The following is a 27,924-nucleotide window of genomic DNA, read 5'->3' as shown; positions in this document are numbered from 1 at the left end:
ATGCATCAATATAATCACACTGATCTAGGTATTACGCGCACATTACTGTAGTTGTCTCATAAATTGCCATGCAATAAAAGCGAATAACAGAAAGAAAGCAAATTGTAACCAGCATGCATTTACCAGAAACTCGATTTATTGTCATTTTATTATCATTCAATTCCATCAAGCCCAAACTGTGCTAAAATGCGATCATTGTTGCTCTAGCAAATGTCAAAAGCTTAAAAAGAAATGTCACCCACCACCCCCCCATAAAACAAGTGTATTCCCTTTCTTTATAGATCCATGCATTTCACATGTAGTTATTTCACGCCGAATTTCAAAGCAGAGCTGATATTCTTTGAATTTGATTTTTAAAGTGGAAAAAGAAACCCCCAAAACTAGTATTTCTTATAATGCTTATAGAAACCCTTTCCCATATAGCTATTTCTCGCAGAACTCCAAATTAGAGCTGGTGTTCTTTGAACTTTGCTATTTGTAGTGGTAGGTTGCGATGCTCTCCCATGTCAGAACGGAGGGACCTGCTTCACCGCCGGAGCTGACCCGTCAGCCTACGTCTGCAGTTGCCTTGACGGATACACAGGACCAGACTGCGAAACAGTTGGTGAGTGTGTAAACGTTGACGTCGATCTCATGTGCTAACGCTTTATAATGTAGCTCAAAAGCTCCTATCCATTTCAAGGACAGGTGTGGCATCGTGCTTGCTTCAAAGACCCGGTTCAGAAATACAGGTTATTGTTTAAATTGTTCATCTCCTTCATAATGAATCCCTTTCTTGATACTAAACGGTATAAATTTGTCTGTTTGGTGAGGGGATAAAAGGGAAATTTAAGGCACTTTTTTGGCGCAGTGTGTTGATTTTGTTCTTTAGTGCTGCAATGACGTGCATCTTTTTACATTTAAGTCATTGTACTCTGCTTTCTTATAAACTTTTCAAATGGTTCTCTTTGTTTATGGCTGTTTAGGTTAAGGGTTTCTTTTTGTTATACACAAATAGATCAGTATCATCATATTATTTCCCAGTTTCACACAATGCCTATTACAAACACTTCTGTGTGCAAAGAAATAAGAGCAAGGGAAAGGAAAACGGTAGACAAAATTTGAACTGATGTTGATATAATTGGGTATGAGTGTACATAACGGCATTATCAATGATTTATCGAAGTAATACTTGCTTTTGAGTGTGAATGGTGGAGGTCTTGCAAAGCATATAAATCATTCTTTCTAAAAAAATTCCCAAAAGAAAAGTTTTTAAGAATTGGCTATAGGTTGCTTTTGCTTGACTTCTTTTTCACTGAGCATGTTTTAAGGCATTTCTAAATGAATCCTGTTCACGTTGATTTCCTCTTTGCATGTGCTTTCTCATTTGCTGCACGTTCTCATTTGTTGTGCACGTTTGCTGTACATGTGCTTGCTTTGGTCTACTGTAGTCTTGGCATGTTCATCCAACCCCTGCCAAAATGGAGCGACTTGCATGGACTCTAACCCTGGCTACGCATGTCAGTGCGCTGCTGGATATGAGGGAGATACGTGTGAGCTCCTAACACAAGGTGAGTGCTTACAAGCAAAGCTTGTTTATGCCTGTCTCTTTCAAAATAGTGTATTTTATTCCTCTTCTTAAGAAGCATAATACTTCTACGCATAATTGCATTCTACTTCTATGAAAAACAAATTCTGATTCCAAACCCTGATTTTTTTTCTTCAAATGAGCTGTTTGTTGATACTGTAGTACCAAATATATAATCGTCTTAACGATATTAAACCCATGGTTTGTCCAGTTGATAAGACCTAAATTAACAGCTTTCTAAGGACAACGAGAGATACATATTATCATTTGTCATACCATTAATTGATTGTTGTAAATTTGATTTAAAGTATTCTTCTTTGAAAAGTCTTCTTCAACTAATAATTTCGTGTAAGAGTGGTCATCTTGGCGTGCCTATGGAAGACAACAATAATCATCATTATCACTATGCACTCACATGCCATTATATTCTTGACACATGAGAAATTGACTTCTATAGAGGTTATAAGGTCACGAAACACTTTATTCTTTTTTTGTGGGGGGGGGGGGGGGCTTCACGAATTTACACATTGCTGAACCTCACTACAAATCATAGAAACTTCTCTTTTTAAATTAACAAAAATGAAAAGATTACAATTGTGTTTAAGTTAACAATACCCCTTATTATTTCATTTTGATAAAAGTAACGGACCCTCCTTGTGCATCATTGCCTTGTCAAAATGACGGAGTATGTTCAGAAGTTGGTACGGAATACTCATGTGAATGTCCCGTAGGCTTCAACGGAGTAAACTGCGAATTAGTGGGTACGTGTTTATTACTTACATTGTAACGGTCTTTGGAAAACTGATTTGATACATTTCATGCTGTTACACGCATCATTATATTCCTGTATTCCCAATATGTACTACATCATTCGCTCAATGTTGCCATAAACAAAACCTTATACCTGTTTTAATTGCACTACTTGATTCCATTCAGTTTTTATATTTCATTTCATTTATACATTTAAACACAATACAATTTATACATCGAGAATACTCTACATCCACAAACCTCGAGTCAACTCCCACTTAAAATGTAACTACGTAAACGAAAAAGGATGTTAGCTATGATGAAAGGATTCAGTTAAACTAGGGTGGCATTGGTAGCCATGGGGTCGTACTTCTAAACAATTCTGTTGAGAACGTGGTAAAAAGAATACTCAGAAACAAACTGTTAATACGACCTTGAGTTTCTTTTAGAGTTATCCCAACTGTATTTTGTACTCATCAAACTCAAAACTAGTTAAAGGGGCACGTTCCCGCCAGTGTAGTTATCGGAACATGCCATCTGCGTAAGAGCCGTATTCTGTTGGTGTCAATAGGCAGCTATAGCACCGTCCACCAGCGCGTACGTATTTTGAGCTCCCTCTGGAATACGGGGAACATGCCCCTTTAAGAATGGTGTCAACGAATCTTGAATCATATCATATCTTGGTGCGGCGAAAGGAAGAAGACTTGAAATATGAAATCATAAGGTGTTGTTCTTCTTAAATTTCGTTAGTAATCTACGCTCATGGAAAATAAGTTAATTACTCCCTAACCTAAGAATAGAAATAAGCTTCATTAAAACAAAAATTAAAAAAAGTTTTCGGTGTTAAGCGCTTTATAAGCATCGTTTAAAAAAAAAAAAAAAAAATTTTTTTTTTTAAATTTCACCTTGGGAAGCATCGGAAATAGACCGGTTTACTAACATATTCAACCTTTATGCATACTTTTTTTTAAAACAAAGGTTGTTCTTGACAACCTGAAAGATCTCCCGAGATTTGCCTGACTTAGCAATATATCATATATGTAGACTGTTTTGTAGTTCATTCTTTAATAACACATTAATATAATAACTTGTCACTGGGTCACCAGGAAAAAAATCATCCATAAATCTGTTTTTTTATGTTTTTTTAAAAAGTAAATCGATGTATTCTGTAAACTCTCCTCTCTCTCTCTCTCTATATATATATATTTATCAGTCAGATTTGATATTGATAACAACAACATTATCATCGTTCACAGAACTTGCTTGTTCTTCAAGCCCATGCTTGAATGGTGCAACATGTATTGATGAAGCTGGAAACCAGTTTACATGTCAGTGTCCAGCTGGCTATATTGGAACAAACTGTGAAACACAAGGTATTTAAATATAGCATTTGTTTTCTTCAAATAAAGTTTTTTTTTTTAATTTTCTCAAAGCAAAAAACAGTGTAAGCAAATGTACAAAATAATGGATGCATACTTTTGAGTCTGGTATTAAGATAAGTTGGACGTGAAATCTATCATACGCAGTACGAAATTCGTGTTATCATTACTGACAATTAAAGATATTCCTTACTTTCTTGACATGTTTTGCGGTGTTTCTTAATACATGAGCCAAAAAATTCTGCTACTTTTACGATCATCTTAGAATGTATCAGTTTTGCCCTGGTGTCAAACTCATGTGTGAATGAAGCTACGTGTTCTGAAACTACTAACGGGTATATATGCCAATGTACTTTCTTTTGGTGATAATCCACATTTTAAACTAAATTTCAGATGTTTTACAAAATTTATTTGTCAGAGGCTATTTTTAGTTTATAAATTTCAGGAGGTAATCAACTGTAAAATTCATGTTGGTCTTTATTGCTACGTTTGAAAAAACAGTGGGTTTATTCAAAAGATTTGTTGCTTTAATTATTATAATAGTTTCTATTTACCTAGATACATCAATATAGTCACTTTCACACGATCATTTTATCTGCATCATCATATTTTTCTTATGCAGTAACCGCCTGTTCTTCAAACCCATGTCTGAATGGAGCTGCATGTTTTGAAGCTGGAGCAGGAAATGGCTACATCTGTCAGTGTCTTTCAGGGTATACTGGAACCAACTGTGAAAGTGATTTTGGTAAGTTAACAAAAGGTTACTAAATGTATGATGGTATTAGCCAGCTTCTTATCAAACGCTTAGTTCGTCTTGCATCCGGTCCTGAAGACGTACACCCTTAGAAGTTTAATAGAGGAAAATGCTTTCTCACGCCCATTCTGGTTTAAATCTCTTCCTATTCGATTTAGCGTGCATTTATCCAAAAAAGCAATCTTGCAATCTTAAGTTTACGTGATTTTACTATTTTCTTTTCTTTCTTACAGTACCATGCTCGTCAAATCCGTGTTTGAATGGAGCTACATGTTCTGAAAGTGGAAACGATTATATCTGTCAATGTACATCTGGGTTTACAGGAACTAATTGTGAAAACATGGGTGAGTTATCACAAATAAAAGTAATGACCACTATTCATCAAACTCTCATGTGTCATTTTCATATTACATTTCTTCTTGTTTTATGATTAAAGATGGATAACAATGAGCAATCATTCATCGGTTTTTTTTCTCTTCAAATGATTGTCGTTTATTTATATCATATGATATTCATTGTTAAAGCCATTATAAGTGAGTCTGTATTTCTCTTTTGCATAGACACTGACCAAGCCTGTTCATCAAATCCTTGTTTGAATGGTGCTACATGCTTTGAGCTTAACAATGGAAACGCTTACATCTGCCAATGTCCATCCGGTTTTATCGGGACCAACTGTGAAACACAAGGTAGGCCAAAACCTTTCCTCCAATATTCAACTATGTACTATAATGAATTTTATGATGTAAGCGGCTTATTTGAGTGATGTATGCTTCAGCATAGCTATCGAACGGTGTAGATTAGAATATCAATTCGTCGGCTAAGGTTGTTCAGACATCCTGTTGAAATCACTCCAATTTGTTTACTTCAAGATAAGTAAAAACAAAACATAAACACGATACACCATGATTTTGTTGGAAACGAGCTGACAACAATTAAGTTTTTATGGAGCAAACAGCCTGAGATTCGAACTCTAAACCACATTCCTGAATTAAAAAGAAAATTAACCGAGAATCCCGCTAAAAAAAAAAATTCTCACTGAAAGGATACAGACAAAGTATGATATTAAGATAATTATATGTATTAAACTGTTTGACAAAATATTGTTGCTCTAAAAATCATCTTAATTTAAACATTTTTTCTAGAATTTTGTCCTTCAAACCCATGTTTGAATGAAGCTGTATGTTTTGAAGCTGGAGATGGACAAGGGTATTTCTGCCTCTGTACAACAGATTTTACTGGAACTAACTGTGAAACTATGGGTAAGTAAATATATTATAGTATTAACTACCCTCTAATTGAACTCATAATATGTCCTTGTATTTTACTTTTTCTCCCGTGTGATTGATTTGCATTTCAAAGACTATGTTCTGTGCGAATTGTCCTGTATATTTTTCGTTAGATTGCAAATATGATTTTGAGAGTTCAGTGACACAAAGACGCAACTCCATGATTTGCCAAAATGAGTATTTGGTGTCAAAATGTTCAGAAAATGTGGGCTTTCAAGGAAACACAAAGACTCAACTCCACCCAACACCCCATTGAAGTCAATGGCTAGAGAAACATAGACTTTACTCCTTAAGGCCCAAGTGCTCAGTGACACACGTAAACCACTTTTTCTCAAAATGGCCAAAATGGAGTTACGCCTTTGTGTTACTGACCCCTCCATTCGTTCATAATCATTTTTTTTATTTTATGATATTTTCATATCTACTTTCTACAGTCACTGAACCAGCCTGTTTATCAAATCCTTGTTTGAATGGTGCTACCTGCTTTGAGCTTAACAATGGAAACGCCTACATCTGCCAATGTCCATCTGGTTTTACTGGATCTAATTGTGAAACTCAGAGTAAGTCGACCATCCCTTTCCGATTCAATCGGATTTTTAAAAAATCTTTCCCGAACGTTTTTTTTTTTTGCTTTTCAAATTTGTTGATACTTCAAATAACTTTTCATCACCGTATTTAACGGGAAATATATTTTGAATTATGTTTAGTGGTGAAAATATGCAAAAACGATCAATTGAATTTCGGTGATGATGAATAGTAAGGGCCGCTTACACAAGGATAAAACACTTCAAAAAGACCAGACGAGTCCAAAAAAAATATATATATCTTGTTCTCTTACAAAACAAGTATAGGCCTTATATCTATACTTTTCATGGTGTCTGTCATTAACCAAATTTGCTTTCTGTCATTCTATTTTGTACAGTACCATGTTCGTCAAATCCTTGTCTGAATGGGGCGACTTGCTTTGAGCTAAACATTGGAAATGGCTATGTCTGTCAGTGTCCATCTGGTTACACAGGAACCAATTGCGAAACACAGGGTATGTATCAACTCCTCATGATGTTTGATAACTATTTAAAACTATTTGAAACTGAAAAAGTATTCAAATGCTTCTTTATCAAATGGACATACATTGACACGATTATGCAACCCTACACAATGATTTCATGAACATTTATTGTCTTGTTGTGATTGTGATCAATTACTTCTCATACTTGCATTGATTGTTTTTTTTCACGTCCAATAAATGCTTCTTTGTGGCATCCCAGTTTCTATAGCTTCTATAAATCAATCGTGTGTAATTATCAGAGGAGAATCATTGTTGTTTAATCTCTCTTCAAAAAGTTATAAACTTACTTTACTTTAAAGAATATTGTGACATATTCTTTTGTAACTCTTAATTTATACGCACATTCCAAGTATCTACTTCCTGTTCTTCAAACCCGTGTTTAAATAAAGCTACATGTTATGAGCTTGGCTCTGGAGGTGCTTATTTCTGCCAGTGTACGCCGGGTTACACTGGAACGAACTGTGGAACAGAGGGTGACAGACATGAGCGGTATACAAGAACCCACTTTTATTGTTAATATTATTATTATTATTATTAAATCTTGAATGCTCATTTTCTCCTGACAGTACTTGAATGTTCTTCAAACCCATGTTTGAATGGAGCTGCATGTATTGAAGATGGAGCTGGAAACGGGTACATCTGCCAGTGTCCTACAGGTTATACTGGAACCAACTGCGAAATTGAAAGTATGTTTTAAAGACTTTACACGTAAAATTTGATAATCCATAAATCTCAGTAGTATTAAGATTTGTTATGATATGGCAGAGGCTATTTCAGTTCATGTATATCATTTAGTAATAGATTGTGAAATTCCTGTTGGTCTTTGTCACTACGTTTGAAAACAGTGTTTCTTAAATATTTGTTACGTCGAGTATCATAGTAAACTTTGCTTACATACTACACATCAATGGTAATAATAATAATAATAATAATTCATTTTCATTGCGCACAACTCTGCCAACATAATTGCACTTATACATGACGTTTATTTCCGAATTATCATGTTTTTCTTAAACAGATGCTTGTTTTACAATCCCATGTCTGAATGGAGCTACATGTTTTGAAGCTGGAGCTGGAATCGGGTACTTTTGCCTGTGTCCTTCAGGTTATACTGGAACCAACTGCGAAACAGAAAGTAAGTCGATAATATTTCCTAGGAATTGGTTATTTCTAATATGCTAATACTGTAATGTATTAAACATTTATCGGTGGCTATTAGTCAAAGGATTTCGATTGAGTAAATCTCATAAGCAAAGTAAGATATGTATTACTGATTATCATATTCAGAAACAGTGTTACTTTGAAGAGAGTAGAGACGGTCTCAAAATAGTTTTAATATAAACATCAATCCAGTGATTGGCACAACCTTAACAAATCTTGAATGCTCATTTTCTTCTGACAGTACTTGAGTGTTCTTCAAACCCATGTCTGAATGGAGCTGCATGTATTGAAGCTGGAGCTGGAAATGGCTACATCTGCCAGTGTCTTTCAGGTTATACTGGAACCAACTGCGAAACAGAAAGTAAGTTGACAAACTTTCCTAGGAATTTGATGTTTGTTATTTCTAATATGCCAATACCGAAATGTCTTAACGATTTATCAGTGGCTATGAGTCAAAGGATTTCGATTGTGTAAATCCCACAAGCAAACTAAGATATGCCGATGTATTACTGATTATCATATTAAAAAAACAGTGTTAGTTGGAGGAGAAGGTCTTATATCAGTTTGAATACCAACATCTATAGAGTGATTGACACAACCTAATCAAATCTTGAATGCTCATTTTCTTCTGACAGTACTTGAATGTTCTTCAAACCCATGTCTGAATGGAGCTACATGTATTGAAGCTGAAGCTGGAAATGGCTACATCTGCCAGTGTCTTTCAGGTTATACTGGAACCAACTGCGAAACAGAAAGTAAGTTGACAAACTTTCCTAGGAATTTGATGTTTGTTATTTCTAATATGCTAATACCGAAATGTCTTAACGATTTATCAGTGGCTATGAGTCAAAGGATTTCGATTGAGTAAATCCCACAAGCAAACTAAGATATGCCGATGTATTACTGATTATCATATTCAGAAACAGTGTTACTCTGAAGAGAAGGTCTTATATCAGTTTGAATATCAACATCGATATAGTGATCGGCACGACCTGTTCAAATGTTGTATGCAAATTTCTTTCTTACAGTACTTGAATGTTCTTCGAACCCATGCCTGAACGGAGCTGCATGTATTGAAGCTGAAGCTGGAAATGGCTACATCTGTCAGTGTCCTTCAGGTTATACTGGAACCAACTGTGAAACAGAAAGTAAGTTGGCAAACTTAGTTTGAAAGGAATTTGAAATTTGTTATTGTTAATATGCTAAAACACAAAAGTCTTAAAGATATCTTAGCGGCTATAAGTTAAAGATTTTGATCGAGTAAATCCCAAAGGCATGCTAACATATCGATGGAGTACTTGTAACTTTATATAGAAACAGTGTAACTTTGAAGAGACGGTCTTATAGTAGTTTACTATCAACATCAAAACAGTGATTTACACAACCTAATCAAATCTTTAATGCATTTTTCTTCTGACAGTACTTGAATGTTCTTCAAACCCATGCCTGAATGGAGCTGCATGTGTTGAAGCTGAAGCTGGAAACGGGTACATCTGCCAGTGTGTTTCAGGTTATAATGGAATCAACTGTGCAACAGAAAGTAAGTTGAAAAACCTTCCCAGGAATTTGATATTTGCTAATCATCATTCGTTGCTGATATGAGAATTTCGTGAAAGATTTTCAGCGGGTATAAGTTAAACATTTTAATCGAGTAAATCCTATAAGCATGCTTAAATAACCCGATGTAGCACTCGTTACCATATACAGAAACAGTGTTACTTTGAAGAGACGGTCTCATAGTAGTTCTAACATCAACATCAATAAAGAGATTAGCACAATCTTATCAACGAGGTGTCGTGGTCGAGTGGATATCTCACTGGACTGTCGATCACAAGGTCCCCGGTTCGAATCCCACCGCGGCACTAATGTCCTTTGGCAAGACATTTATCTACATTTGCAACACTCAACCCAGGTTATGTTAATGGGTACCTGGCAGTAATTAATTCCTTAAAATGCTAGAGCGCCATATGGCAGCCGTGCTAAAGCCAGGGTAATAATTGGGAGCGCCAGGAGTGTCACGTATGACCGACATGAGCGGTATACAAGATCCCACTTTTATTGTTATTATTATTATTATTAAATCTTGAATGCTCATTTTCTCCTGACAGTACTTGAATGTTCTTCAAACCCATGTTTGAATGGAGCTGCATGTTTTGAAGCTGGAGCTGGAAACGGGTACATCTGCCAGTGTCTTTCAGGTTATACTGGAACCGACTGTGGAACAGAAAGTAAGTTGACTAACTTTTCTAGGAATTTGATATTTGTTAATAATTATTCCTTGCTGATATGAGAAGTTTGCTAAAGATTTTCAGCGGTTAAAAGTTAAAGATTTCGATCGAATAAATCCAGTTAGGATGCTTAGATATCCCGATGTAGTACCTTTTACGATATTCAGAAACAGTGTTACTTTGAAGAGAGTAGAGACGGTCTCACAATAGTTTTAATATCAACATCAATAGAGTAATTGGCACAACCTAATCAAATCTTGAATGCTCATTTTATTCTGACAGTACTTGAATGTTCTTCAAACCCATGTCTGAACGGAGCTGCATGTATTGAAGCTGGAGCTGGAAATGGCTACATCTGCCAGTGTGTTTCAGGTTATGCTGGAACCAATTGTGGAACAGAAAGTAAGTCGATTAATTTTCCTAGGAATTTGATATTTGCTAATCATTATTTTTCGATGATACGGGAATTCTGTTTTAGATATTTTGCGGCTTTAAGTTAAAGATTTTGATCGAGTATATCCCACAGGCATGCTAAGACATATCGATGTAGTACTCATAACCTTATATAAAAACAGTGTTACTGTGAGTGTCGTGGTCAAGTGGTTTAAGGCGCTTGACTGGAGATGCGAAGGTCGATGGTTCGAATCCCGACACGGCACTAATATCCTTTGGCAAGATATTTACCTGCGCTTGCTATTCTCCACCCAGGTGTTAAATGGGTGCGCATGTTAAATGGCGACTGGCTGGAATGCTCCCCTGGGAGTGGAACATGTGCACACATTGTGTGTGGATAAGCCTGAATCCCATGACCGGGGTAATAATATATCTGTAAAGCGCTTATAAACATCGTTGAATCGATGTATTGAGCGCTATATTTAAAAAAAAAACAGAAAAACATAATATTACTGTAAAGAGACTGTCTTTTGATAGTTCTAAAATCAACATCAATAGAGTGATTGGCACAACCTAATCAAATCTTGAATGCTCATTTTCTTCTGACAGTACTTGAATGTTCTTCAAACCCATGTCTGAATGGAGCTGCATGTATTGAAGCTGAAGCTGGAAACGGGTACATCTGCCAGTGTCTTTCAGGTTATACTGGAACCAACTGTGGAACAGAAAGTACGTTTTAAAGACATTACACGTAAAATTTTATAATCCATTATTCACAGTAGTATTGAGAGGATTTATGATATGTCAGAGGCTATTTCAGTTTATGTATATCATCTAGTAATAGATTGTAACATTTCTGTTAGTTTTTGTAAGTACGTTTGAAAACAGTGTTTTTTTAATATTTGTTACGTCGAGTATTATAGTAAACTTTGATAACATACTTGACATCAATGATAGCCACTTATACATAACCGTTATTTCCGAATTATCATGTTTCTCTGATACAGATGCTTGTTCTACAATCCCATGTATGAACGAAGGAACATGTTTTGAAGCTGGAGCTGGAAACGGTTACTTCTGCCTGTGTCCTTCAGGTTATACTGGAACCAACTGCGAAACAGAAAGTAAGTTGACTAACTTTCCTAGGAATTTGATATTTGTTATTTTTTAATATTGTTAAATGAACTGTGTAAAGGATATTTTTGCGGCTATTATCAGTTAAAGATTTTGATCTAGTAAATCCCATAGGCATGCTAAGATAACCCGCATTTAGTACTTATTACCATTTTCAGAAACAGTGTTACTTTGAAGAGACGGTCTCAAAATAGTTTTAATATAAACATCAATCCAGTGATTGGCACAACCTTAACAAATCTTGAATGCTCATTTTCTTCTGACAGTACTTGAATGTTCTTCAAACCCATGCCTGAATGGAGCTGCATGTGTTGAAGCTGAAGCTGGAAACGGGTACATCTGCCAGTGTGTTTCAGGTTATAATGGAATCAACTGTGGAACAGAAAGTAAGTCGATTCACTTTCCTAGGAATATGATACTTGTTGATTATCAATCTTTGCTAATATGGGAATTCTGTTAAAGATATTTGTTGCGGCTTTAAGTTAAAGATTTTGATCGAGTATATCCCACAGGCATGCTAAGACATATCGATGTAGTATTCATAACCTTATATAGAAACAGTGTTACTGTGAAGAGACGGTCTTATAATAGTTTTAAAATCAACATCAACACAGTGATTGGCACAACCTAATTAAATCTTGAACGCTCATTTTCTTCTGACAGTACTTGAATGTTCTTCAAACCCATGTCTGAATGGAGCTGCATGTATTGAAGCTGAAGCTGGAAAAGGGTACATCTGCCAGTGTCTTTCAGGTTATGCTGGAACCAACTGTGGAACAGAAAGTATGTTTTAAAGACATTACACATAAAATTTGATAATCCATAATTCACAGTAGTATTTAGATGTCTTATGATATGCCAGAGGCTATTTCAGTTTATGTATATCATCTAGTAATAGATTGTAACATTTCTGTTGGTCTTTGTTACTACCTTTGAAAACAGTGTTTTTTAAATATTTGTTACGTCGAGTATAATAGTAAACTTTGATAACATACTAGACATCAATGATAGCCACTTATACATAACCGTTATTTCCGAATTATCATGTTTCTCTGATACAGATGCTTGTTCTACAATCCCATGTTTGAACGAAGGAACATGTTTTGAAGCTGGAGCTGGAAACGGGTACTTCTGCCTTTGTCCTTTAGGTTACACTGGAATCAACTGCGAAACAGAAAGTAAGTTGACAACATTTCCCGGGAATTTCATTTTTTTTTAAAAATCTTTGCTAATAATAAAATGTGTAAAAGGTATTTTTGCGGGTATAACTTAAAGAATTTCGATCGAATAAATCCAGTAAGGATGCTTAGATATCCCGATGTAGTACTTATTACCATATTCAGAAACAGTGGTACTTTGAAGAGACGGTTTCACAATAGTCTTAATATTAACATCAATACAGTGATTGGCACAACCTTAACAAATCTTGAATGCTCATTTTCTTCTGACAGTACTTGAATGTTCTTCAAACCCATGTCTGAATGGAGCTGCATGTATTGAAGCTGGAGCTGGAAACGGCTACATCTGCCAGTGTCTTTCAGGTTATACTGGAATCAACTGTGAAACAGAAAGTAAGTCGATTCACTTTCCTAGGAATATGATACTTGTTGATTACCAATCTTTGCTGATATGGGAATTCTGTTAAAGATATTTTTGCGGCTTTTAGTTAAAGGTTTTGATCGAGTGAATCCCACAGGCATGCTAAGACATATCGAATTAGTACGCATTACCATATTCAGAAACCGTGTAACTTTGAAGAGACGGTCTTACAATAGTCTTAATATAAACATCGAAACAGTGATTGGCACAACCTAATCAAATCTTGAATGCTCATTCTCCTGACAGTACTTGAATGTTCTTCAAACCCATGCCTGAATGGAGCTGCATGTTTTGAAGCTGAAGCTGGAAACGGTTACTTCTGCCAGTGTCTTTCAGGTTATACTGGAACAAACTGCGAAACAGAGAGTAAGTTAACAAAATATCTAGGAATTTAATATATGATAAGTGTTAATCCGTGCTAATATAGACATGTGTTAAAGATATTCTTGTGGCTATTAGTTAACGAAATTGATCGAGTAAATCCCATAGGCAAGCTAAGATAACCCGCATTTAGTACCTCAGTATTACCATATTCAAACACAGTATTACTTTGAAAAGACGGTCTTAAAATAGTCTTAATATCAACATCAACACAGTGATTGGCACAACCTAATCAAATCTTGAATGCTCATTTTCTTCTGACAGTACTTGAATGTTCTTCAAACCCATGCCTGAATGGAGCTGCATGTATTGAAGCTGGAGCTGGAAACGGGTACATATGCCAGTGTCTAACAGGTTATACTGGAACTAACTGTGAAACACAAGGTAAGACCATAGCATGCTTATGCCTTCCACACATTTCTGCATATTTCATTCATGAATATAATTTGGCGGTGTATTATAGGCAGGATGTTTTTTGTTTTTTGTTAGCAATTTTGTTTTCCTTTTATGCATAGTAATGGTGTATCATAGTCCATGGCCCTGAATATATAAACTAGCAACCTTGCATATTTAATTCATGTAATACTATCCATTCTGCTTTTCAAAGAAGTATGAATCTTCCGTTCAAGGGGATCAAAAATTTGTTTAATATTATGAAACACGTTCCCCGTCTAGGAAATTCGTCCCTGGACCCCATCCCTTTCTTTTCGTATCATTCTCTATAAAGTTCTACAGCAAAAGAACGAACATTAACGATACATTAAAAATACTTGTACGTGATGATATTACAGAACAAAGTATTTCGGAGCCTTGACGAATTTGAAAATCATCTATTCCAACAATTAAATGCGCCATGTCTCTTTTCCTAAAAATACACACAAGCTAAAAGAATTTGGTTAAGGTGTCTTCTAATGCATTTTATGATCCATTTAAAGTGGAGAAACACACAAAAACATTAAAACCCACCGGAGATAAGAAACCCCGAAGAATGTTCCAAAACACGATTGCCTTGCTTTGTAGCATGTTCATTCTGTTGTTCTTTTCCGTTTACTAACACCGATATGTAACCTTGAAAACTACCTACAATTATTCAGTTTTTTCACCATGAAAGTATCGATGATACCTCAATCACCAAATACCACTACTATACATCTGTTTTCCTTTATGTATACCTCCGAGAAACTATTCTATTCTTTGAGCTACCAATATATCCGTCAGTTCATTTTCCATCTGAATTGTTTGTCTGTGCTGTGCATACATGTCTGTGTTTCATTAGCCTTTTGGTAATGTAGTAACCATTCCTTGTGAGTCTTTTCTCTGCATTGTCATCCATCTGCTTTCCATGGCATCATTGTTCAGTTCATTTTTAAAGTATATTTTGGTATGCAGGTCATTTTTCCCAAAGAAAAGAGTTGTTGAAAAAAGATGTAATCCAATTTTGGGGGTCATAGCATGAACTCTTTGAATCACTCGTGTCGTGGATGATTAAAGGTTTGACCTGAAGTTTATGACGGATCCAGAATCCATTTTGATAGGGCACTAGTATGTGACCATCATATATAAAAATGCAATAATTTGGCCTTTTAAATCACTGACAAGCAATACATGTATGTTTTATATCTTCCAGTGAATAATATGCATGGGAAATACGTTTTGGTCGATGGCACAACATGCTTGCATCGAAAATATTTGACTAGACTGGTGGCAGAAAGGGAGGGGATGGTACCTGCTCTCTTTTTGCTCCTTCTTGATCCGCTCTTGAGCTTTATGGCTTAGTTATCTACAAGCGGGGCTAGAAGGGAATATTGTGATCTGGTTTCATATCCAACCTGTTCCCTTTATGCCATACAGTCACGCCGTAACATCCCTGGTGCTCCAATATTATAACAACTGTCATAGCGGGGGGCCATATATGTAGTGCTCTAGCATATCGGGTAATCATTAACAGCTGGATTTAGAGTGTCAAGTGTGAATGATTATCTTGCCGAAGGACTTCAGTGCCGGACTGGGTTTTTCAACCATTAACCTTTGGATTTAGAATCAAGTGTATGTACCACTATACCACGACTTAGTTTAATGCATTTTATGATCCTTTCAGGCAACCACCAAAGTTGGATTCCATTTAAAACGTTGGTCATTTATATCATTTACACCTACATCAAATCTTGCTTTATTCCTCTCACGTTTGCTTTCATGTGCTTTATCATCATAACCATGCAATCATTACCCACACTTCCCTGCACACAGCTCTATCACCATGCGAGTCCTACCCCTGCTTGAATGGTGCAGTCTGTTTTGAATCTGAAAGTGGCGCTGGTTATTTCTGTCTCTGTGCAATGGGTTATTTCGGGACCCATTGCGATATGAGAGGTATGACATGAAACATCCCCGTTTGTATTATTTTTCTTATTCAGTATTTTTTATGGGAATTATTTATTGTTGGGATATGGTATCATGTTATTTTATTTTGGTAAATGTAATGTAATTATTTATGTCTTGAACAGGTGGAAGTCTTTTTTAGTCATTTTCCTAATTAATTCGAAAAAGTCGACAACGTATAAGAACTATTTAAAGTTTGTAGGCTATATGATACTTTGTATATTATAATCCAAAGGTTAAGAAAACCAAGAACACTAATAAAACAACATACTAAACATCTCTACCAAATGACCCTTGCGCAGGAATGATTTCATTTCCAAAAATGTGTGTAAATATATCAGTTTTATAAACTTCTGATATTTGTTTCTTCTTCTAATTACAGGGATATTGATGGATTCCTTCACGGAAGTAAATATCGTAATTCTCTTGAAAGTAGTACAAAAAAAGAATTTCCCATAGCTAATAAAAAATAATCGACGTTACCATGGTAGATTTCTTCTTTAATCGTATTTAGAATAGGCCTTTTTTCTGTCTAGTAGTAATTATTTGCTTGCTTGAAATTATCAAGAGCTTTCAGACACTCAAAGGTAGGATGCTTTGTAACCCAATCAATCAATACTGACAAAGGCAAGTAACTTCAGCAGCACTGTCAATACCTTAGTTTTAATCTATGCCGTCCTTATATTCGGTGTAAATATTGATAACATAACAACACAATGTCATTCCATTTACGAAGCTCTATTGTTTTGTTTAATTTCATTATTCAGTACCAGCCTGTACGTCCGGACCCTGTCTCAACGATGCAGCGTGTATTGATACCGAGCTGGGTTATAGATGTATGTGTGAAGATGGCTTTCAGGGTGTCAACTGTGGCGAGCTAGGTATGGAATGCATGAATGTAAAACGAATAGAAAAATCTTCCGATCAGAAAACAAAGCGAGACAAATTATTGTGCACAGCACTGTTGCTACTGTCAATGCTCTTGCTTAATTAACAAGGATATTTCCAAAGTAGCCCTCTTCATGGAAGGTCACTTTTAGGGCATGTTGATTTGTTTCTTCATGCTGCATTACAGGCAAAATGTCAAGCAAGTCCTACCTTTGCAGTGAATGAGATATAAGGGATCATAGCGCTACTCTGATGATACGGACACCTATGAAATACATATTTGTGTAATCATTCCTTGAGACAGTATAGTGCAGGCTGGCTGATAGAAACATTAACAGAATTCCACGTGGTCTTAAAACCTGCAAATAAACGATATATATATATATACATATACATAACATATTTTTATATCAAACACTATGGTTAATATTTTTGTTTTTATTCATTCTTTTACACGTGTATCATGAATAGTAGCGAGCTGTTCTTCTAACCCTTGTTTGAATGGAGCAACTTGCATGGAATCTAGCTCGGGATCTGGGTATTTCTGCCTCTGTCCTGCAGCTTATACAGGGAGAGACTGCGGATCCAGAGGTAAGACTAATTCTGATACTGGGCATTAGTTGTAGCTGGGCAGTTTCACATGGAGAAAATTCCCATAAGATCCTCTCTGCACAAATTCATTTAACCTATGTCAATATCAACATGTGTCTTGATCATTGAAAGTAGATAACTAGGTTCAATAACTTCATCAGCTTGAATACGAGAAATTTAGGAGTGCAATTTTCAGTTTCTCTGAGTGATTCTGACACTGATAATATGTTTATGAGTGTTACTTTAAGCTGTACACGAGCATATCAACCACTATGGTTAATAATTTTGTTTTTTATTCATTCTTTTACACGTGTATCAATAGTACTGAGCTGTTCTTCTAACCCTTGTCTGAATGGAGCAACTTGCATGGAATCTAGCTCGGGATCTGGGTATTTCTGCCTCTGTCCTGCAGCTTATACAGGGAGAGACTGCGGATCCAGAGGTAAGGCTGATTCTGATACTGGGCATTAATTGAAGCTGGGCAGTTTCACATGGAGAAAATCCCCATAAGATCCTTTCTGTACCAATTCATTTAACCGATGTCAATTTCAGCATTTGTCTTGGTCGTTGGAAGTAGATAACTAGGTTTCAATAACACCATCAGATTGAATATGAGAAATTCAGGAGTGCATTTTCAGGTTCTCTGAGTGTTTCTGTCACTGATAATATTTTATGAGTATTTAAGCTGTGCACGAGCAATAAATGTTAGTGTGAAACTCACAAGATGATAACTGACTCTCTAATGGTTTCATCAACCAGTGGAAATTATAATCTCTGTCATGGAAGATTATAAGGGGAAATGACATGTAATTATATCTTTGTCCATGTGTAATTGCCCAACTAATTTAATAATTTATATATTATCATTCATATATTATCATTTATTTATATCTTATTATAAAGATGGTGTCATGGAATTAAAACATATCAACTGGGTATATTCTTTTACTATTTAAATACGCAACGGGTGAAGAAATCGAAGCATGGCCGGGTTGGCTCTCTACCTCTCATATGCACCCCTCCAAAAATATCAAACCATAATGATGTTGCATGAACTTCAAAGAATTCCAGATGCACGCCTATTTGTCATGTATTTTGTTTTGGTTGTTATTTGTTTTGCTTGCTTGTCATTTGTTTGTTTATGTAAATCTGGCATACCTCTTTCGGCTAACCTCACATTTCTGTATCCATTCTTACATGTCGAATGCACCCTGTATATTTTCCTATTCCCTAGTGCTTACCTGCTTGTCAAACCCCTGCATGCATGGCGGGTCGTGTGCGGAATTGGAGCAAGATTTAGGATACTCGTGCACATGTCTAGATGGTTTCAGTGGAACCAATTGTGAAACCCAAGGTACGAAGTGCGAAGGGATCTCCCATCAAGCACACATTATAAACTTACATGCACGAACACACTCACACGCCCTTACACCTTCTCGCACACCCGCATATATATTCTAATAATTCTGTCAGTTATATGTATTTATATTGTGTTATTCGCACAAAATTGTAAAAATCTTCGAATATATTATTCTAGCCATCGCTCATTGAAGAAGAAAAAGCTCCATCACACTAATTATTTTTTATAATTCTACAGATGAGAATAATATATATTTTTTAGGAGAGTGTGGCAAAGCTGTACTTGAACTCCATATACAATACATTGATCTCAATATGACGTAGACTCAGTTCATGGTATTCTTTATTTATACGTTTTAATACCTTACTTACATATCAAATATGAGTAAAAAATTTACTCTCCATACACCATATAATTCATACATTGTAAAATCAATGATGTCTCCTCTAGAAGGTTCAATGATGTGTAATAGCTCGTTTGCATCCTGATCTTTTTATTTATTTATTTATTTTATTATTTATTCGTATTAATGCTAAACTAAATAATAAAAAAAGAGATAGAGAGTGAGAGAGAGAGAGAGGGTGATACGAGTGCTGTTTGCATCGTATGTAAAATGTGATATCTTATTCTATTTTATCCACAGTTTTCACCTGTACATCAAATCCATGTCAGAACGGTGGAGGTTGCTCTGAACTACAAGTTGGTTTTGGATACTCTTGCACATGTCCTTCAGACTTCACTGGAACTACCTGCCAGACACAACGTAGGTCTCAGTCTATTATTTGATGATTCTTTGAGAACTAAATAAAAGAAATATTTTGATGGAGGGGTAGCTTCATACAAAATGTACACATCGCAAGCAAAAAGCTCAAATAGATCAACTATTTTTTGATTTATTTATTCACTTGTGTATTGAAGAATTTATATGTTTTTCTCTTTATCTATTTGTTTCTTTATTTGCTTGTTGGGGGGAAATGTGAACGTCCGTCGGCAAATTTCGATATCCGCCAACTTGCTGTTCCCTTATCTACAAATGTTTAAATCTCATTACTGTTGTTTTTCTTTTTTACTTTCCGAAATTTTCCTCCCACTTTGTTAACAAATTTGGTCCGACCCCCCCCCCCCTCATATACCACATGTTCAAAATTGTCTCGTGATTCCCCTGCTTTGAAAGTGGAGGGGTTTCAAACACCCACAATGTAAATGAACATATTAAGTATCAACAATATAAACAAAGTGAATAAATTCGCCTTGTTAATTTCTCAAATATCTTACATTTTCTTTCAATTGCAGTTCTGTCCTGTACATCTGCCCCGTGTCTGAATGAGGGAACCTGCTTGGAAGTTGGATCCGGCTTTGGATATGCTTGCCTTTGCCCTGCTGGTTACACCGGGACAAACTGTGAAACGAGAGGTAAACTGATAAAGGATGGTATCACTGACATAGATGTCAGTGGGTGGTATTCGAAGGGCTGCGCGCTCGTTCGCGCGCATGTGTGTGCATCTTTGTTGTATGTATGTGCGTGCTAACAATTGGTCGGACTCTGACTGCTGTCCTCCGACCAATCACTTGTCTTCGACTACAAATAAAAAGTATATGTGTAATGTGTAGCATGTATTGTTTGCTTTCATTTCAAACTTCCAATTCTTATCTTACTTTATCATGTCTCGCTTTGCAATGTTCGTTTGTTCTTCTTCACCATTTCACAATGGTGGAGTTATTTGTGAATTTGATGTTGTTTTCAAACACCCCTGTCCTATTGGCTTTGTTGGACCAACCGGAGAATATGAAAGGTAAACAATCGCAGCTATTTGTTTATTCTTGTACGTCCATATGTCGTGTAGCTTCTTATATGTAAATAAACAAAAATTAGCAGCTAATTTCCTTTTCTTTTTACACTTTGCAAAATGTGTCCGTCGATCTTGCCTATTTGCTAAACAAAACTACATTAAACTCAATTGTTCTATGTTCTACATGTATTATGTGCTCACCTTTTTTTCTAAACCTATGCTCTTTTGTGAACTTCCTTTCCTTTCTATCGCTTTTAGTTTCTGCATGTTCTTCAAACCCTTGTCAAAATGATGGATTTTGCCTTGAAACTGCCTCAGGATTTGATGTTTATTGCATCTGTCCTGAAGGCTTTACCGGTTCAGCTTGTGAAACAGAAGGTACTATTTTTCTTTCTCTTTATGTCATTATTATTTCTATTATATGTCTCTTCATATCACATTAATTCTTAATTGGAAGAGGGTTTTTTATGTTCTTTGAAAATTGCTTTGATTTTGAAAACCGATGTTTTGTAATTTATTTCTTCCCATCTCTGTTTTGCTTGCGACTTGTCACCTTAGCTCTAATGGTGGACTGTCTAATGAATCCGAGTTCGGACTTAATTGCACATGTCCAGACGGATTTAATACAACGTTTTGTGAAGAAGAGGTTATATTTTACCTCAGCACGGCAATATCAAACTCGTTCAGCAACATATGATTCGCAGTTCACTTCGTTCTTCGAGAAAATACAATTTTCCGTTCAGCAACTATTCTTTTCAAACAATGTTAGAGTTTCATTTTAGGTTTCATACATCTTTAATAAATGTTCTTTTCTATACCACATGCTGTTCCCTTCTTGTTAAGCTTATGTAGTATCTATTTCAGATTGGTCGTCTTGGTTGTATATTCCACAAAGATTTGCTTTGGTTTAATCGTTTTAGAAAAACCACCTCTTATATTCTCCTCCTTTCCATATCAGTTTTTGTTTGCGACTCTTCACCCTGCTCTAATGGTGGACTGTGCTATGAATCTGAAATGGGATTTAATTGCACATGTCCTCAGGGATTTAATGGAACGTTTTGTGAAACTCAAGGTAGATATTTTATGTAATACTTTTACACCTAACATGACAATAACTATCTATTAAATGTTACATACCCTTATCCCTAACATACACGGCAGTTCTAAAACGGCCTCTTCGTTCTTTAAGTAAATATAAAAGATTTGTTATGTCAACAAAGACTGTCGAACCCGTATATATAGACCACTCAAATGAGACAAGAATATGAATCTTCAGAGGCACGTGGTCTTCTCCTACAAACGTGACTTTCTATATTTTCTTTCTGAATCAATACTGTTTCTCTTTCCAATTCTTTGAACAAACTTGGCATTAAAAAAAAAGAAATTTGTTTACATTCTCACTTCTATCATAAATGTCTATCCTATATTGCTGTTTGGGTTATATATTCCAGGAAAGGTGCTCTGATTTTATGGTTTTTGAAGAAGAAAAAATCTTTTCTATTCTCTTCTGAATTTTAGGTTTTGCTTGCGACTCATCACCCTGCTCTAATGGTGGACTGTGCTATGAATCTATTTCTGGATTTAATTGCACCTGTCCCCTAGGTTTTAATGGAACATTTTGTGAAACTCAAGGTAGATTACTTTATATCAATTGTTTATCAAATTCTAAATACGATTTATCACATAAATCAAACGGATAACTTAAAGGAACCTTTCAATTCTTTTAAACTATAATTATAACTTTCCACCGTTTAAAAAAAAATATTTCCGACAGTTTCTTTTCTTTAAAGGTTGTGTCTTTAAACTTCCCTTATATGTGTTATATCTGGGAGTAGAATTTGGATGACTTCATTCTCTTTCCTTAGAGTATGTTGTCTTTTACAGTTCAAAATCTAAATTTTAACATCAGTGCCTTTTTTTTTAAACACATCGATTTGTTTGGTAAAACTGAACAAAACTATCTTTTTCATGTTAAGATAGATAATTTACATCTCATATTTGGTAGGCTCTCACTTCATTCTAATGGTGTCAGTTCCTTTTTCTTTCTTTTTTTGTCTTTAAATTTTTTTTAAATAGCCTTTTCATGCTTCTTTTCCATATCAGTTTTTGCTTGCGAATCTTCACCCTGCTCTAACGGTGGACTGTGTTATAAATCCGAGTTTGAATTTAATTGCACATGTTCCCAAGGATTTAATGGAACATTCTGTGAAACTCCAGGTAAATTTGCTCAAGTACAAAAAAAAGTAAAAAGACATACCCTAACAGTTTCTCTTATTTCCTATTATGACTCTCTTTTCAAGCGCGAAATTAATAATACATTTCATCTAGAGTTCTTTCTAGGATACTAAAGCTTACTTTTAGCTCAAAACCAGATGGGGAAGTTCTGCAAAACTACATCCTATGGAGAACACACATGTACCAAATCGAGATTCTTATTTACATGTACTTTATAGTTTACTTTTTTCAAATTCAAAAACATAATTATCCAATCTTCATCTCTTCAACAATGCTCCAAGACGAGTTAGTCGATTACAGTGTTGATGAATCATCTGGGCCCCATTGCATGAAACTTACCATTGATGGTAACTTCAGCCTTAGTGGTAACTTCAGCCTTAGTGGTAACTTCAGCCTTAGTGGTAACTTCACCTTAGTGGTAACTTCACCCTTAGTGGTAACTTCCATTGGAACCTCAATTTGAATGGTTGTTCAGTGATGTGGTCATTATGGTTAATATTGACGGCAAGGTTATCATCAATGGTAAGTTTTATGCAACGGGGCCTTGGTTCGAGAAGCTGATGTTTACCCACAGTTCTCCATGATTTGTAAAGTGTCAAACATTTTCAACCCCAACACTCTGAACATTTTACCTGTGACACTTCAAACGTTTCCTCCTAGTGTTTTCGTGTTCTTCAGCTCCTTGTCTAAATGGTGGAACTTGCTCAGAACTTCTGGAAGGCCTCGGTTACAATTGCTCCTGTCCAAATGGTTTTACTGGAGATATTTGTCAAATAAGAGGTACATGCACCACATGAATCAACACCACAGTTTACTACAGACATTACTCTTTTTGCATCATACCTTTGTCACAAATGCGTGTTAATAGTGATTCTACATGTATTTCATTCCAACAAAGAGAGATAGAGAATCAGGACCGAATGTTATTCGAGTTACAATCGGTAACATAACCTTTCCTAGTCTAAACTCGTACTACGTTCTTTAAACTAAAATAGAAATAGATGTATTTCATGAACTCTGATTTCGCTTTTGCAAACGATTATGTTTCTCTTCTTGTCACTTATTTCAACGCACTCTTTAATTTTCTAACATTTTTTTCAAATCTATTGTATTGTATTCTCCTTGTCATGCTGGTTTCCGTCCTTTTATTTGCAGTTTCTGCTTGCACTTCAAATCCTTGTCAAAATAATGGATTTTGCCTTGATGCTGCTTCAGGATTTGATGTATATTGCATCTGTCCTGAAGGGTTTACAGGTTCAGCTTGTGAAACAGAAGGTACTACATGTCTCTCTCTCTCTCTGTTTCAAACTCACTTCTAATAGTTATGTAACCGATGAAGGGTATTTTATGATTTATTTTCAACTCATATGAACATTACCATGCCTCAGAATGGTCTTTCGGGCTGTAAATGTCAGAGGATTGGTTAGGTTTTATCGTGGTTTTGTGTCAGAGTGGATGTTTAGGTTATTTCTTTCAGGAAAATTGCATTGGTTGAGATTTTGATTATGAAATATTAAATTTTCTTTCCTCCTCTTTTATATTTCAGTTTTTGTTTGCGACTCTTCACCCTGTTCTAATGGTGGACAGTGTTATGAATCTGAGTTTGGATTCAATTGCACATGTCTCCAAGGATTTAATGGAACGTTTTGCGAAACTCAAGGTATATTGAGTTACAAATTAAGTTTTGGAAAATAGTATGGAAATTACTAACTGTGTCAACTGTGATTTTAATGCATGTACTTGAACTCACACATATCATTTGTCTGTATGTACTTTATAGTTCATTCTTCAATGGGTGTTTGGGTTATGTATTCCTGGAAAATTGCCACTATTTCATTTGTCTAAAAACCGTTGTGTCCCCTTTCCAGTATTTGCTTGCGACTCTTCACCCTGCTCTAATGGTGGACTGTGCTATGAATCCGATTTTGGATTTAATTGCACATGTCCCCAAGGATTTTATGGAACGTTTTGTGAAACTCCAGGTAAATTTGCTCTTGTCCTTGGTTAAGAAATATGATAATACATATCCTAACAGTTTCTCTTATTTCTTGTTTTAATTTTCGTGGACGGGGTCCCCTTTACGAGCGCGAGGAATATAATACGTTTCTTCTAGAGTTTTTTTATAGGATATTATCGCATGCCCATAGCTCAAAACCAGATGGGGAAAGTTCTGTCAAAACTACATCCTATGGAAAATACACATGAACCAAATTTCCCGCCCGAATTTTCTTTCACGGTCATATGCTTTAGGATCCTCTATATAAGCACGAGTAATATAATATATTTCTTCCAGAGCTTTTTATACGATACTACTAACTGTGTGAATTTTATGCATGTACCCGAGTTCATAAATATCATTTTTCTATATGTACCTAGTCCATTCAACATTGGGTGTTTGGGTTATGTATTCCTAGAAAAGTGCTACGATTTCATTTGTCTAAAAACCGTTGTGTCCCCTTTCCAGTATTTGCTTGCGACTCTTCACCCTGCTCTAACGGTGGACTGTGTTATGAATCCGAGTTTGGATTTAATTGCACATGTCCAGAAGGATTTAATGGAACGTTTTGTGAAACTCCAGGTAAATTTGCTCTAGTCCTTGGTTAAGTAAAATGAGAACACATATCCTAAGTGTTTCTCTTATTTCCTATTATAATTTTCTTCGAAGTGGTCCCATTTAAAAGCGCGAGGAATATAATACATTTCTTCTAGAGTTTTGTAAAGCACATTATCGCAAAACATTCAAGATGGGAAAGTTTTACCAAAACTATATCCTTTGGTGAATAAACTTGTACCAATTCGAGATTCCTATTTGCGTATACTTAATAGTTTACCTTTTCATAATCTTTCAAATTAATATTCTAATCGTCAGATTTCGTTCAAATCTTTAAAAATCCTCTAAGACGAATCAGTTAATTATAGTGATGATGAATCGTCTAGACCCCATTGCATGAAGCTTACCATTGATGGTAACTTCCATGGAAACCTCGATTTGAGTGGCTGTTCAGTGATGTGGTTATTGTGGTTAATATTGACATCAAGGTTATCATCGATGGTAAGTTTTATGCAACGGGGGCCTGGTTCGAGAAGCGGATTTTTACATAAAGTTCTCCATGATTTGCATAGTGTTCAACATTTTCAACTCCAGCACTTCGATAATTTTACCTGTGATACTTCATACGTTTCCTTCTAGTGTTTACCTGTTCGTCTGCTCCTTGTCTAAATGGTGGAACTTGCTCAGAATTTGTGGAAGGCTTCGGTTACAATTGCTCCTGTCCAGATGGTTTTACTGGAGATATTTGTCAAAATAGAGGTACATGCACCACGTGAATCAACACCACGGTTTAATTAACACATTACTGTTCTGGTATCATACCTTTGTCAAACGTGCGTGTTAATAGGGATTCTACATGTATTTCATTCCAATAAATAAGAGTAAGATAATCTAGACGGCATATAACTCGAGTAACATAAAATGTCTTAGATCTCAAACTCGTACTACGTTCTGTAAACTAAAATGTAAATAGATGTTTTCATAAACTCTGTTTTCGTTTTCTCAAACGTTTATGTTTCTCTTCTTGTCACTTATTTCAACGAACTTGAGTTTTCTAACGTTTTTCAAATCTATTCTCTTGTGTTCTCCTTGTCATGTTGGTTTCCGTCCTTTTATTTGCAGTTTCTGCTTGCACTTCAAATCCTTGTCAAAATAATGGATTTTGCCTTGAAGCTGCTTCAGGATTTGATGTATATTGCATCTGTCCTGAAGGGTTTACAGGTTCAGCTTGTGAAACAAAAGGTACTACATATCTCTCTCTCTCTATGTTTTAATCTCATTTCTAATTCTTATGTAACCGGTGAAGGGTATTGTAGGATTTATTTTCACTTCAAATGAACATTCCCTATACCTCAGAATGGTCGTTCGGGCTGTAAATTTCAGAGGATTGGTTAGAATATTACATTTTCTTTCCTCTTCTTTTACATTTCAGTTTTTGTCTGCGACTCTTCACCCTGTTCTAATGGTGGACTGTGTTATGAATCTGAGTTTGGATTCAATTGCACATGTCTCGAAGGATTTAATGGAACGTTTTGCGAAACTCGAGGTAGATTGAGTTATAGACTAAGTTTTGGAAAATAGTATTAATGTTACTAACTGTGTCAACTGTGAATTTTGTGCATGTACTCGAACTCACAAATATCCTTTGTCTGTATGTAATTAGTCTATTCAATAATGGGTGTTTGAGATATGTATTCCTGTAAAATTGCTACGATTTCATTCCTATCTAAAAACCGTTGTGTCCTCTTTCCAGTATTTGCTTGCGACTCTTCACCCTGTTCTAACGGAGGACTGTGTTATGAATCCGAGTTTGGATTTAATTGCACATGTCCCCAAGGATTTAATGGAACGTTTTGTGAAACTCCAGGTAAATTTGCTTTTTTGACTTGTCCTGGGTTAAGAAATATGATATTACATATCCAACCGTTTCTCTTATTTCATGTTTTAATTTTTCTTCGACGGGGTCCCCTTAACGAGCGCGAGGAATATAATACGTTTCCTCTAGATTTTTTATAGGATATTATCTCATGCCTTTAGCTCAAAACCAGATGGGGAAAGTTCTGCCAAAACTACATCCTATGGAAACCACACATGAACCAAATTTCCCGTCAGAATTTTCCTTCACGGTCATAGTCTTTAGGCTCCCCTATATAAGCACGAGTAATATAATATTTTTCCTCTAGATACTACTTACTATGTCAACTGTGAATTTTATGTATGTAATCAAGCTTATCAATATAATTTGTCAACGTGTACTTAGTCTATTCAATAATGGGTGTTTGAGATATGTATTCCTGGAAAATTGCTACGATTTTTAATTTGTCTGAAAACCGTTGTGTCCCCTTTCCAGTATTTTTCTTGCGACTCTTCACCCTGTTCTAACGGTGGACTGTGTTATGAATCCGAGTTTGGATTCAATTGCACATGTC

At 35.7% G+C, this 27,924-nt stretch overlaps 1 protein-coding gene across 1 annotated transcript in view; it reads left to right on the top strand.

Moving 5' to 3' along the window:
* The window catches only part of LOC762514, a 135,071-nt gene that overhangs the window by 38,587 nt on the left and 68,560 nt on the right, over positions 1 to 27,924 (top strand). The window contains exons 20-64 of the mRNA XM_030991701.1: positions 482 to 604; positions 1,431 to 1,550; positions 2,209 to 2,328; positions 3,574 to 3,690; positions 4,319 to 4,441; positions 4,684 to 4,794; positions 5,011 to 5,136; positions 5,593 to 5,709; positions 6,171 to 6,296; positions 6,659 to 6,775; positions 7,372 to 7,491; positions 7,824 to 7,940; positions 8,208 to 8,327; positions 8,602 to 8,721; positions 8,995 to 9,114; positions 10,075 to 10,194; positions 10,477 to 10,596; positions 11,197 to 11,316; positions 11,595 to 11,711; positions 11,988 to 12,107; positions 12,385 to 12,504; positions 12,783 to 12,899; positions 13,173 to 13,292; positions 13,567 to 13,686; positions 13,966 to 14,085; positions 15,949 to 16,071; positions 16,848 to 16,961; positions 17,440 to 17,559; positions 17,882 to 18,001; positions 18,794 to 18,913; positions 19,563 to 19,682; positions 20,213 to 20,332; positions 20,968 to 21,087; positions 21,668 to 21,781; positions 22,228 to 22,341; positions 22,813 to 22,926; positions 23,605 to 23,724; positions 24,100 to 24,219; positions 24,491 to 24,604; positions 24,813 to 24,926; positions 25,409 to 25,522; positions 26,135 to 26,254; positions 26,618 to 26,737; positions 26,928 to 27,041; positions 27,249 to 27,362. Coding sequence (XP_030847561.1) covers positions 482 to 604; positions 1,431 to 1,550; positions 2,209 to 2,328; positions 3,574 to 3,690; positions 4,319 to 4,441; positions 4,684 to 4,794; positions 5,011 to 5,136; positions 5,593 to 5,709; positions 6,171 to 6,296; positions 6,659 to 6,775; positions 7,372 to 7,491; positions 7,824 to 7,940; positions 8,208 to 8,327; positions 8,602 to 8,721; positions 8,995 to 9,114; positions 10,075 to 10,194; positions 10,477 to 10,596; positions 11,197 to 11,316; positions 11,595 to 11,711; positions 11,988 to 12,107; positions 12,385 to 12,504; positions 12,783 to 12,899; positions 13,173 to 13,292; positions 13,567 to 13,686; positions 13,966 to 14,085; positions 15,949 to 16,071; positions 16,848 to 16,961; positions 17,440 to 17,559; positions 17,882 to 18,001; positions 18,794 to 18,913; positions 19,563 to 19,682; positions 20,213 to 20,332; positions 20,968 to 21,087; positions 21,668 to 21,781; positions 22,228 to 22,341; positions 22,813 to 22,926; positions 23,605 to 23,724; positions 24,100 to 24,219; positions 24,491 to 24,604; positions 24,813 to 24,926; positions 25,409 to 25,522; positions 26,135 to 26,254; positions 26,618 to 26,737; positions 26,928 to 27,041; positions 27,249 to 27,362 — 5,340 coding nt within the window. The remainder of the gene's footprint in view (positions 1 to 481; positions 605 to 1,430; positions 1,551 to 2,208; positions 2,329 to 3,573; positions 3,691 to 4,318; positions 4,442 to 4,683; positions 4,795 to 5,010; positions 5,137 to 5,592; positions 5,710 to 6,170; positions 6,297 to 6,658; positions 6,776 to 7,371; positions 7,492 to 7,823; positions 7,941 to 8,207; positions 8,328 to 8,601; positions 8,722 to 8,994; positions 9,115 to 10,074; positions 10,195 to 10,476; positions 10,597 to 11,196; positions 11,317 to 11,594; positions 11,712 to 11,987; positions 12,108 to 12,384; positions 12,505 to 12,782; positions 12,900 to 13,172; positions 13,293 to 13,566; positions 13,687 to 13,965; positions 14,086 to 15,948; positions 16,072 to 16,847; positions 16,962 to 17,439; positions 17,560 to 17,881; positions 18,002 to 18,793; positions 18,914 to 19,562; positions 19,683 to 20,212; positions 20,333 to 20,967; positions 21,088 to 21,667; positions 21,782 to 22,227; positions 22,342 to 22,812; positions 22,927 to 23,604; positions 23,725 to 24,099; positions 24,220 to 24,490; positions 24,605 to 24,812; positions 24,927 to 25,408; positions 25,523 to 26,134; positions 26,255 to 26,617; positions 26,738 to 26,927; positions 27,042 to 27,248; positions 27,363 to 27,924) is intronic.

This window comes from Strongylocentrotus purpuratus, unplaced genomic scaffold, assembly GCF_000002235.5.
Source record: "Strongylocentrotus purpuratus isolate Spur 01 unplaced genomic scaffold, Spur_5.0 spur5_scaffold_2, whole genome shotgun sequence".
Taxonomy (NCBI): Eukaryota; Metazoa; Echinodermata; class Echinoidea; order Camarodonta; family Strongylocentrotidae; genus Strongylocentrotus; species Strongylocentrotus purpuratus.
This window is presented reverse-complemented; position numbering and strand designations above follow the sequence as displayed.